This window comes from Scyliorhinus torazame, chromosome 16, assembly GCF_047496885.1.
Source record: "Scyliorhinus torazame isolate Kashiwa2021f chromosome 16, sScyTor2.1, whole genome shotgun sequence".
Lineage (NCBI taxonomy): Eukaryota > Metazoa > Chordata > Chondrichthyes > Carcharhiniformes > Scyliorhinidae > Scyliorhinus > Scyliorhinus torazame.
Window position 1 is genome coordinate 5,312,110 of NC_092722.1, and position 12,946 is coordinate 5,325,055.

At 43.6% G+C, this 12,946-nt stretch overlaps 1 protein-coding gene across 4 annotated transcripts in view; it reads right to left on the reverse strand.

Moving 5' to 3' along the window:
* mib2 (MIB E3 ubiquitin protein ligase 2) overlaps window positions 1–12,946 on the reverse strand; it is a 298,873-nt gene that overhangs the window by 72,090 nt on the left and 213,837 nt on the right. For all 4 annotated transcript variants that reach the window (XM_072477842.1, XM_072477843.1, XM_072477841.1 and 1 more), the window contains exons 4-5: window positions 7,975–8,081; window positions 703–897 (exon numbers count right to left, since the gene is read on the reverse strand). In XM_072477842.1, coding sequence (XP_072333943.1) covers window positions 703–897; window positions 7,975–8,081 — 302 coding nt within the window. The remainder of the gene's footprint in view (window positions 1–702; window positions 898–7,974; window positions 8,082–12,946) is intronic.

A 12,946-nucleotide genomic window follows, 5' to 3' on the forward strand; every position in this document is an offset into this window, starting at 1 on the left:
CTTTGAACAGCACTGTTCAATTATTAATCAAGATAGTTTTTAGTACATTCCGTCGCGATTTAAACTGATAAAGCTACATTTTTTAGTGGATATCCAGACATCACATTGGTTTGACGTCACAGTCTTCCCCTTCAAAAAAAATAAATCTTCACCTCTAAGGCAATCACAGTTCCCTACATCCCACAGATCATTCCACAACTAAGAGGAATTGACCTTCCTGCACGACTCTGCCGATGCAGTTCAATGACTAACCACCAGAGGTACATTTGACTAGCACAAGCTGATTCATTCTCAGATCACCTCCGAACTTCCTCAGGAGTAAGGCACAATGTTTAAATGCCGTGCGGGGTTTTATTGCAGGCAGGATACAAACTGCTACACTACTGAACTGCCCAGTGAACTGGGGCTGTTAGGTGAAGTTGGGAACACAAAAGAGTACTTGCATTGCATTCAAAATTCAAAAGAGGTACACGTTACAATGACACTCATTTAATGTAATAAACTTTCACATCAAAAAAGTAATCTTTTAAAATCTGTGCATCATAAAGAGCAAGTACAGACCAAATATGTTTTGAGATCAGTGTTTTTATCGAATACAAAAAAAGAAATGTACGATGTGGACCTCAGACTCAATGAAGGGAAATGTAGAATCCCTCCCTGCTATCTGGTGATCTGACTTTACAGAAACAATCCAAAACATACCTAGCTTTGGCAAATGATCTTTGTAGTAGTAGCCTCCTGCGGAATCTGTGATGTACTTTAAATCCACCTTCCCTTTGTGACCCATCCGGTAGACGTTGGTTGTCCCGTTTGACCAGGTGACACTCGAAACACTCCGTCCTGACTCAGTATCCCAGCCTCGGATATCAACTACTTTCCCAATTTTGCCTTCGCCGCCTGGAAAGCAAAATCATTCTTTTCACAAAAAAAGTAGAATGAAAGTTCCTTCACCTCTTTTCGCCATTAACAACCTTTTGTTGCACAGTGTCGGAAGGAGCAGTTAATGAGTTTGCAGCTGTCCAATAATAACATCTAAAATCCCAAATTGAGAGATGAAAGACCTTTAAATCCAGCACACCGTGAAAATAACAAGGATCTAGTAATGTGAGCACCATGAACACAATGTCACCATCGGCACATCTGTTTGCAAGCTTGTAACCATGTAGCTTAGCCCACACTGAAAGAACATTCAACAGTTGTCCATGTTAGGAATGGGTTAACAGACCTTCCAATTTAATACTAATTTGATTTCAATTATCCAATAGAAGTCATTGATATATAAAGGGGTTTACGGGTGGCACTATTGGTTGGTGGATATGTGTGTGTGAAATTGGATCAAAGAAATAAAGATGTTTGGTGGAAAAGCAAAACTCTGGTCCACTTTACTCTACAGCAACCCAGAAGCTTAAACAGTCCACAGCACACGAGTTACTTCTGTCTTAATTTGCACAGAGGTAAAGTGGAGTTTCAGGTTGACTGCTTGGGCTAGTGGCTGCAAAATAACCAGCTCAGTTTGAACAAGACTAATAGAAACTGAATTTGTAAAGTCAATTTAACCTACGGATTGCATCAAACAATTTCACATTTCCCCCCCAACAATATCCAGAGTTTTGCTTCAGATAACGAACCAGTCGAACAGGACGGCTGAATGTCCTGAATGGTTCCGAATAACTTCTGTTTAAGTTAGGCTGGGAAGACGGAAAGGATTTTGGAGGAGTATGATATTCCGCTGGGGGACTGTTGTTACTACATTCAAAACAAAGCATTTTTAGCCTTTTATTCGGGGGGGGGGGGGGGGGGGGGGGGTCTGGTGGCTACTGTTGCTTATTTGAAACTTTCTCACACTTAATATTCATGGAGACTTAGATACATGGAGTGACGAATAGCTGAATTTCACCAACATAAGGTCCAACTGCAACACCGGAACCCATGATAATGATCAATGATCTGCAAGGTACTATTCTGCGGTCTGTGGGCAAACTCATAATAGTTCAAAACCTTTCACTTCCAACCATGGGATCCAAGCATCTAAGTCACAGCCTGAAATTCTTGCTCAGCAACTTTAGGGAAGCCATGGATTAATGTCTGCGCTAAATAAGCAGAGAATTCCAGGCGGATACGACTGTCTCCACATTAGTATCTCATGGAGTTTTATAGCACCATCCATTTCCTTATGATATTTCAATAACTGTTTAAAGTAATTATTTGAACTGGCACAACCACAACTTGGTCATTGCTCAAATGCAAGATAAATTCTTACTTTCCAATACATCAGTCATACTCCGAGGTGGAACCAATTCCAATGATGTTTCCCTGGAGACGTCAGACAAAAATAAACGGTGTTGATAAACTCCAGTTATATCAATGCTGCTGGCAAGATCCAGTCCAGCATAAAGTCAGGAATTTTGCTTATTCATTCATATGGGATGCAGGCCAGCATTTATTGCCAATCCCTAATTGTCCTCGAATAGATGGTGAGCCACCTTACTGAGCTGCAGCAGTCTGTGTGGTGTAGGTACACCCACAGAGCTGTTAGGGAGGGAGCTCCAGATTTTGATCCAGTGACAGTGCAGGTAAAGCAATACTGTTTTGAGGGTTTGGAAGGTACTGTCAAAGGGTGTTGCTACAGTGCATCTTATAGACGGGACACGCTGCTGCCAGTGCAGGGAGTGAATGGTGAAGGTGGTGGATGGGTACCAACCAAGTGGGGCTCTTTGTCCTGGATTGTGTCAGTGTATTGTTGGAGCTGCATTCATCCAGACAAGTGCAGAGTATTCTCTCACACCCCTGACGTATACCTTGTAGACGGTGGACAGGCTTTGGGGAGTCAGGAGGTGGGTTACTCTCTGCAGAACTTCCAACCTCTGACTTGCTCTTGTAGCCACAGTATGTATATGGCTGGTCCAGTTCAGTTTCTGATCAATGGCAACCCTGAAAATGTTGATCATAACAAAGAACAAAGAAAAATACAGCACAGGAACAGGCCCTTCGGCCCGCCAAGCCTGTGTCAACCATGTTGCCCGTCTAAACTAAAACCTTCTACAATTCCTGGGTCCATATCCCTCTATTCCCATCCTATTCATGTATTTGTCAAGATGCCCCTTAAATGGCACTATCGTCCCTGCTTCCACCTCCTCCTCCGGCAGCGAGTTCCAGGCACCCACTACCCTCTGTGTAAAAAAACCTGCCTCTTATATCTCCTCTGAACCTTGCCCCTCGCACCTTAAACATATGCCCCCTAGTAATTGACCCCTCCCTCTACACTGTGAAAAAGCCTCTGACTATCCATTCTGTCTATGCCCCTCATAATTTTGTAGACCTCTATCAGGTCACCCCTCAACCTCCGTTGTTCCAGTGAGAACAAACCGAGTTTATTCAACCTCTCCTCTAACTAATGCTCTCCATACCAGGCAACATCCTGGTAAATCTCTTCTGCACCCTTTTTAAAGCCTCCACATCCTTCTGGTAGTGTGGCGACCAGAGTGTGGCCTAACTAAGGTCCTATACAACTGCAGCATGACTTGCCAATTCTTATACTCAATGCCCCAGCCAATGAAGGCAAGCATGCCGTATGCCTTCTTGACTACCTTCTCCACCTGTGTTGCCCCTTTCAGCGACCTGTGGACCTGTACACCTAGATCTCTCTAACTTTCAATACTCTTGAGGGTTCTACCATTCACTGTATATTCCCTACCTGCATTAGACCTTCCAAAATGCATTACCTCACATTTGTCCGGATTAAACACCATCTGCCATCTCTCCGCCCAATTCTCCAAATGATCTAAATCCTGCTGTATCCTCTGACAGTCCTCATCGCTATCCGCAATTCCACCAACCTTTGTGTCGTCTGCAAACTTACTAATCAGTTTGGTACTAATCCCGTACCAGCGTCCCCGAACAGGCGCCAGAATGTGGCGACTAGGGGCTTTTCACAGAAACTTCATTGAAGCCTACTTGTGACAATAAGCGATTTTCATTTTTCATCAGACCAGTTACATTTTCCTTCAAATCATTTATATATACTACGAACAGCAAAGGTCCCAGCACTGATCCCTGCGGAACACCACTAGTCACAGCCCTCCAATTAGAAAAGCACCCTTCCATTGCTATTCTCTGCCTTCTATGACCTAGCCAGTTCTGTATCCATCTTGCCAGCTCACCCCTGATCCCGTGTGACTTCATCTTTTGTACCAGTCTACATGAGGGGCCTTGTCAAAGGCCTTACTGAGGTCCATATCGACAACATCCACTGCCCTACCTGCATCAATCATCTTTGTGACCTCTTCGAAAAACTCTATCAAGTTAGTGAGACACGACCTCCCCTTCACAAAACCATGCTGCCTCTCACTAATACGTCAATTTGCTTCCAAATGGGAGTAGATCCCGTCTCGAAGAATTCTCTCCAGTAATTTCCCACACCGGCCTGTAGTTCCCTGGATTATCCTTGCTACCCTTCTTAAAGAAAGGAACAACATTTGCTATTCTCCAGTCCTCTGGGACATCACCTGAAAACAGTGAGGATCCAAAGATTTCTGTCAAAGCCTCAGCAATTTCCTCTCTAGCCTCCTTCAGTATTCTGGGGTAGATCCCATAAGGCCCTGGGGACTTATCTACCTTAATATTTTTCAAGACGCCCAACACCTCGTCTTTTTGGATCTCAATGTGATCCAGGCTATCTACACACCCTTCTCCAGACTCAACATCCACCAATTCCTTCTCTTTATACTGATGCAAAGTATTAATTTAGTACCTCGCCCATTTCCTCTGGCTCCACACAGATTCCCTTGCCTATCCTTCAGTGGGCCAACCCTTTCCTTGGCTACCCTCTTGCTTTTTACGTACGTGTAGAAAGCCTTGGGATTTTCCTTAACCCTATTTGCCAATGACTTTTCGTGACCCCTTCTAGCCCTCCTGACTCCTTGCTTAAGTTCCTTCCTACTTTCCTTATATTCCACACAGGCTTTGTCTGTTCCCAGCCTTCTAGCACTGACAAATGCCTCCTTTTTCTTTTTGACGAAGCCTACAATATCTCTCGTTATCCAAGGTTCCCGAAATTTTGCCGCATTTATCCTTCTTCCGCACAGGAATATGCCGGTCCTGAATTCCTTTCAACTGACAAGGGAAAGCCTCCCACATGTCAGATGTTGATTTACCCTCAAACATCCGCCCCCAATCTAAGTTCTTCAGTTCCCGCCTAATATTGTTATAATTAGCCTTCCCCCAATTTAGCACATTCACCCTAGGACCACTCTTATCCTTGTCCACCAGCACTTTAAAACGTACTGAATTGTGGTCACTGTTCCCGAAATGCTCCCCTACTGAAACTTCTATCACCTGGCCGGGCTCATTCCCCAATACCAGGTCCAGTACAGCCCATTCCCTAGTTGGACTATCTACATATTATTTTAAGAAGCCCTCCTGGATGCTCCTTACAAACTCTGTCCCATCTGAGCCCCTAGCACTAAGTGAGTCCCAGTCAATATTGGGGGAGTTGAAGTCTTCCATCACAACAACCCTGTTGTTTTAACTAGTTTCCAAAATCTGTCTACCTAGCTGCTCCTCTATCTCCCACTGGCTGTTGGGAGGGCTGTAGTAAACCCCCAACATTGTGACTGCATCCTTCTTATTTCTGATCTCTACCCATATAGCCTCGCTGCCCTCTGAGGTGTCCTCCCGTAGTACAGCTGTGATATTCTCCCTAACCAGTAGCGCAACTCCGCCACCCCTTTTACATCCCCCTCTATCCTGCCTGAAACATCTAAATCCTGGAACGTTTAGCTGCCAATCCTGTCCTTCCCTCAACCAGGTCTCTGGTTGGAAGATACAGCAATGGTAATGCCTTTGAAGTCATGGGGAGATGGTCAGATTCTTTCTTGGGGTTATCGGCTGGCACTTGTGTGGTGCAAATGTTATTTGCCTCTTATCAGCCCCAGCCTGGATACTGTTCAGGTATTGCTGCATATGGGTATGGGCTGTTTCAGTATCGGAGGATTTGCAAATGGAGCTGAACATGGTGTAATCATGGGCGAACATCTCCACTTCTGACTTAACAATGGTGGGAAGGTCATTGAAGAAACAGCTGAGGATGGTTGGGCCCAGGGCACTACGCTGAGGAACTCCTGCAGGATATCCCTGGGCTGAGATGATTGAACCTCGAACACCACTACTATCTTCCTTTGTGCGAGGTATAACAACAACCAGCGGAGAATTTCCTCTGATTCCATTGGACTTCAGAGGGGCTCCTTGATGCCACACAGTCAAATGCAGCCTTGATGTCAAGGGCAGTCACTCTCACCTCACCTCTGGAATTCAGCTCTTTTGTCCATGTTTAGATCAAGGCTACAATGAGGACAGGAGCTGAGTGGCCCTGGCGGAACCCAAACTGATTGCCAGCGTGCTTGATAGCACTGTCGATGACGCCTTCCATTACTTTTGTTGCCGACTGAGAGTTGGCCAGGTTGGATTTGTCCTGCTTTTTGTTTACAGGTCATGCTGGAACAATTGTCCACATTACTGCATAGATGCCAGTGTTGTAGTTGTACAGGAAAGCTTGGCTCAGAGCACTGCCACTGCTGGAGTACAAGTAATATTGCCAGAATGTTGTCAGGACCCATAGCCTTTCCAGTACCCAGTGCCTTCAACCATTTCTTGAGTGGATCAATTTGGCTGAAGACTGGCACATCAGGAGGCAGGGATTGATCATCCACTCAGCAATTCTGGCTGAAGATGTTGCAAACACTTTATCCTTGCCTCTTGCACACTGATGTGTTTGGCTCCTCCATCATTGAGGATGGGGATATTTGTGGAGCTTCCTCCTCCAGTGAGTTGTTTAATTGTCCACCACCATTCACGGCTGGATGTTGAAACACTGCAGAGCTTAGATCTGATCCGTTGGTTGTGGGATCACGTAGATCTGTCTATCACTGGTTGCTTCCGCTTTCTGGCATGCACCTAGTCCTGTTTTGTAGCTTCACCAGGTGGACGCCTCATTTTTAAGAATACCCGGTGTTGCACCTGGCATACCATCCTGCACTCTCCAGTGAACCAGAGTTGATCTCCTGCCTTGATGGTAATGGTAGAGTGGAGGATAGGCCAGGCCATGAGATTACAGATTGTGGTGGAGTACGATTCTGCTGCTGTGTAGGTTAACGCCAGGTGTTCCACCCAGTTTAATTCCTTTTGGACTTCAGTTTGTAGCAGTTTGATCCAATGGAGTGGCTTGTTGGGCCATTTCTGAGGTCATTTAAGAGTCAATATTGTTGTGGATCAGGAGTCACATGTGGGCCAGACCAGGTAAGGGTGGCAGATTTCCTTCCCGAAAGTAACCAGATAGGTTTTTCTGACAATCGACAATGGTTTCAGTGACTATTACAGAGACCAGCTTTTAATTCAAATTAAATTCCAAAGTATTTAACCAGTGTCCCCCCCCAGAGTATTAGCTTGGAACTTTTGATTACTAGTCCAGTGACATTAACACTATGACACCAACTCCTCCTGGAGTGCCCAACTGTACCAATTTCAAACAAGGTGGGTTTATGTTCATTTTAGATCAGAATCTACCTTTTATAAAAGTTCAGATTGCACAAAACAACATGGATTTAAATACCACGCGAATAGTTTTATCACGTGACCACCAATATAGAATCCCTCAGACAACAGTACAAGGCCTTAAGGAACCAGGCATCTGATATAGTTTCTAAATGGCTAATGTGCATACAGCCATGGACCAGGAAGCTGAAACATCATACTTTGTATCATTAAAATCAGTAAAAAAAACAATTTTAACAATGAACTCAAATTCATTTTCTTTGAATGAAGAATAGCGAGGGATGATTGATGTACGGAATGAGGAAACTGTGAATCTGATATCTGCAATTCTCGGAGGCGCTACGTCATAAAACAAAAGATACCAGCTGTTACCACCTCCCGGCATTGTTAATAATTCAGTTGAGCTGGCAAAAACAACGTGCTCACCATCTTGATTGCCCCAGTCCCAATCTGGCCCTCGAACAACTTTACTACCCTGGAAGATCCCCTTTAGTACAATTCTTGGCAGATTCTGTCTCGGACCAACAGGAACACTGTACAAAGAGAAAAAAAAACAAAAATAAAAAATTAACACTGTAATCAAAGAGGCGACAATAAAAATGATAGATCAGATTAATACCCTTTTAATAAATTGTATCAGTTTCAAAAGCTTCAGGCTTAATTAATGGTCAGAACAACGGCGTGGTAGAAAGTCAATTTCAGGTAATTAACATAATTATATGAATGTTGAGAGCTGTAGATCTACAATTATGACAGTCTCAGTTAGGTCTGAACTAAGACCACCTTTTCTGGTCGATAAACTAGCATATTTTCCAATATTTTGCACAAAAATATTTTAAAATTATCAATATAAAATACTGATCTGGCAGGGGCAGCAAGGCGGCACAGTGGTTAGCATGGCTGCCTCACGGCGCCAAGGTCCCAGGTTTGATCCCGGCTCTGGGTCACTGTCCGTGTGGAGTTTGCACATTCTCCCCGTGTTTGCGTGGGTTTCACCCCCACAACCCAAAGACGTGCAGGGTAGGTGGATTGGCCACGCTAAATTGCCCCTTAATTGGAAAAAATTGAATTGGGTACTCTAAATTTATATTTAATAAAATATTGATCTGGCCAATAATTTTAATTATCAATATAAAATTAAATAGATTCTGAAAAAGCTAATTATTTTCAGGAACTTCCGACTGGACAGATAATTGAACAAATTACACATAGTTTAATCCAACATGAATTTATAGTCAAAGCAAAATAAATTTTGTGTGGCAGTTTACCTATTTTGACAAATTATAAAATATTACTTGTAGATATCATTTGAAAAAAGTTGGACATTTCAGACTTTGCACTTCAACAGAAATCAGATACAAAGATCTCCAATTTGTATTGTAAATGTCGATATATATCACTTCCCTGACCATGTTTCTCTCCCTCCCCTGCATAAATGCTGACTTTGGAAAAAAAAAGAGCAAAACATTTCTGGTTGAGATGGGTTTGTCGTTCCCAATTCTGGATGATGAACGTGATTGGATTTAGCACAGAACTCTTGTGTGTAACTCGCGTGTGGGAAGACCAGAAGTCAGCGTTGAGCCCTGAACAGAGATGGTGACTTGGGGACAGGCTAAAGAGCAATTTCCCAGATGATTTCACCAAATCTGGCCCAGATTAGGGCCAATATCTTAAAAAGCTTTTGAACAGATCTGACAAGACTCTCCAGTATACTCAATGATTAAAGTAACAACAGTAATCATGTTCTGAATGGACGACTGTCCGAGTCCCACTCAACAGGAAGAATGTAACAGTTATAGAGAGGGTACAATGTCCATTCACTGGGAAGCTGCTTGGTATGAAGTTATAAAAATCCAAAGGCTTGAATAATTGAGTTCCTTTATTAGACCAACACAGATTGTAGCGATATAGCAGAAATGGTTAAAAATTTGGAAGGATAGTACAGATGGAAGCAGACTATTTTCAGTAGTCGCAGGATCAGAAAAGAGGGTCATAGATGCACAATTAAATGAAAGAGTTTGGCAAAGAGAATAGGATAAACTACTTTACACAGGGAGTTATGAGGCAGTGGCTATTGTAAGATTAGATTGGCTAAATCGAGGAAGGAATAGGGTTGGAGGAAAATTGCAACAGGATATCTAGAGTAATTAGAACAAACTGGCCAAGTAGAGATCATGGACTGATTGGACCTAAGCCTGTTTTCATGTTGAATCTTCAATCTCAGCATCTGAAGGAAGAGACAACAGCAACACATTACTTGCAAGAGCTGTCTTTTCCCCCAGATTACATACAAACATACAAATCAGGAGCAGGAGGAGATCATACAGCCCCTCGAACCTGCACCGCCATTCAGTAAGATCTGGATTACTAGACCAGTGACAATACCATTACACCACTGCCTCCCCCTGCTGCGGTATTTCTGAAACTGGAGAGACCTGAATGAATCTACAGTGAAAACCATTACAGACTGGAAAGCAGAAATCTCGACCTGAACGCCTGGTTTGAAAGAAAGGTTCTTAAAGAAAATCATCTGAAACAAAGACTTTTCCTTTTATTTATTATTTTCACCCCTTTCTTCCCCTCTTGCGTTTGTTGTCTAATGTGTGCGCACGTGTGTAGGGGTGGTATGTTTCCAAGAATTATTTGTTATAGAATTCCCACAGTGCACAAGGAGGCCATTTGGCCCATTGAGTCTGCACAGTCCTTGGAAAGAGCACCCTAAATTTAGGGCCCTCCACCCTATCCCCGTAACTTCACCTAACCTTTTAGGCACTAAAGGGCAATTTATCATGGCCAATCTACCTGACCTGCACATCTTTTGACTGTGGGAGGAAACCGGAGCACCAGAGGAAACCCACGCAGACATGGGGGCTGGGGGGGGAAGAGGTGGGGGGCCCGCCTTCTGAACCTTGCCCCTCGTGTGATGATCCTCAGGTTAAATCACCACCGGTCAGCTCTCCCACTCAAAGGGGAAAGTAGCCGATGGTCATCTGGGACTACGGCGACTTTACTTTTACTTTATGGGCGATTTGTTTCAAGTCATCCTGCCGCAGAATAAGGACCTCTCTGGTCAACAAGGCTAAATTCCCTGAGCCATCAGGGGAACAACCACTGAACATTCTTAAATTCTTGAACTGTCACAAAATCCTGAATAAGGCAAGAAGGAAAACTATTTACGCCCTTCAAACCTTTCCTCCCTTCCTCTTTAAATGGACTGGTGAGGCTCCTCATCCTCAGAGAGAGAAGGCGGATCGCGACCTCCTTCTCAATGTTATATCATGGATCAACCTGCAGTTGCACAATGTGATGGACAAGACAGATGATTGAATTTCCTGGTTGAAACAGTCCTCCAGCACAACAGCTGAGACCTGACAAAACCCATGGTGAAGTGACGGGGACACTCAGAAACTGAGACACTCAGAAACTGAGACGTGGCATAGCGAGATCGCCACACCACACATTTGGAAATCAGGGTTTAACAACAGCTTCCAGAATAATATTTTGCGAGCTCATCAAGGAGAAAGAACCCAGGATTTAAAATTTTCAAAATATAGTTGAAAACAGAAAAATACAGTAAATAAGGAGCCAGGCAACACTGCCACATGGAGCAGAGACAAAATCGAAGTGTGGTTAGCACTGCTGCATCATAGCGCCTGGGGCCCAGGTTCAATTCTGAACTTGGTTACTGTATGTATGGAGATTTACGTTCTCCCCGTATCGGTGCTCCGGTTTCCTCTCACAGTCCAAAGATGTGCAGGTTAGATGGATTGGCCGTGATCAATTGCCCCTTAAGTGCCTGAAAAGGGTTACTGGGTTAGGGTGGGGGTGAGGGTGCTCTTTCAGAGGGTTGGTGCAAACTCAATGGGCCTTATGGCCTCCTTCTGCACTGTAGTGAGTCCATGTCCTATGAAGGGACCAAGCTTGGAAAGATGTGATAAATTAAATAGTGAAAATAAGGCAAGAGAGCAAGGTAGGCATAAGGGAAATGATGATTAGAAGGGGAAAGAGAGCACGCAAACCTAAGAGTGCACCAGCAGATGAGGCTAGAGGTTACAAAAATAGCAAAAAGACAGAACTAAAGGCTCTGTACCTGAATGCATGTAGCATTCGTAATGAACAGATGAGTGGACAGAACAAACAGCAAAAATGTACGATCCGATAAGTATTAGAGATATAGCTGCAGGATAACAAAAACTAGAAATGATCACAACACTACCCGAATCTTCAGATTGCCGCTCATCGCCAGAGTGCTTCTGATTATCAACCCAGAGGTCACTTAACTGTGAAATGCTGCAATTCCTCCAATTGCTCTTTACTCACCTTCTTGGGCTCCTTCCTTGGTCAAGTCATTATTTAAATGAGATTCAAACCCTACATTCAGGATTCCTCAGACCTTTCCAATCACATACAGCATGCATCCCAGTGAGGGAATGCTCAAAAATACCAAATTTCTATGGCATTTGTCTTGACTCAATCCATCATTGTGCATTACAATATACAGATTTTCCAGTTGACGAGCGCAAGTCTCTCCGGTATGATTGTATGCATGATCCTCCTTCTATCTCATTGATCTAGTCATTCCCCAGAGTATGCTCACCCAGGTATCTCCCTCCTTCACATATTTCTCTCAATTTAGTTCGGGTTTGCCAGGTCAACGGCTTTGACATTCTTAATTGCAGCCTGTTTCCAGGCTCATCGATCATCTTCCATCAGTCTATCCCGGAAGGTTCCGCTTAGAGAGTGGGTGATATACTTGTCTCTTTTGCTCATGCTATTTTCATACTCTCTCTCTCGCTTGCTCTACAATTTCCTGAAGTCAACATTTTACAAGACTCAACATTCTACGCAAACCACATGGAAACCAAACCGTCCTAATGTTACAAGAAAACAAAAGAGTACTAAAGCTAAAGCAGTTATGCCAACATTGCACCACCACAGTGAATTCGGACATATATTCACTGTGTATTTGATAAACTGCAAAATAACAGCCATATGTTTTACCATCACGATTGTTTGGTGTTGCTCAAGTTTAGCAAATTAATTGCTTAGTCCAATTTAAATTTGGGATTCACTATGATAACAGACACTGCAATGCCTACACGGACATGACATAGAACTCTCAAAGGCCAGCTGGCTCTGGTTGGCATTACAGACGACTGCCAGAAGGATCAAGTCTTGATGCAGGAGTGGTAGGAGAATCACTTGCACTCAGTTTGGAGCCAAGGCAATCTGGCAGACAGGCCAGCTGTCACCTATCACTCTCGCTCTCTCTCTCTGGGTTCACAGAGCCCAACAGCAATTAACGCTTACACATTGTAGAGAAACAATTAGAAGGATATTTACAAGAGAAATTTTAGTTCTCAATAATGAACACAAGACTGTTTCATTTAAGCACACA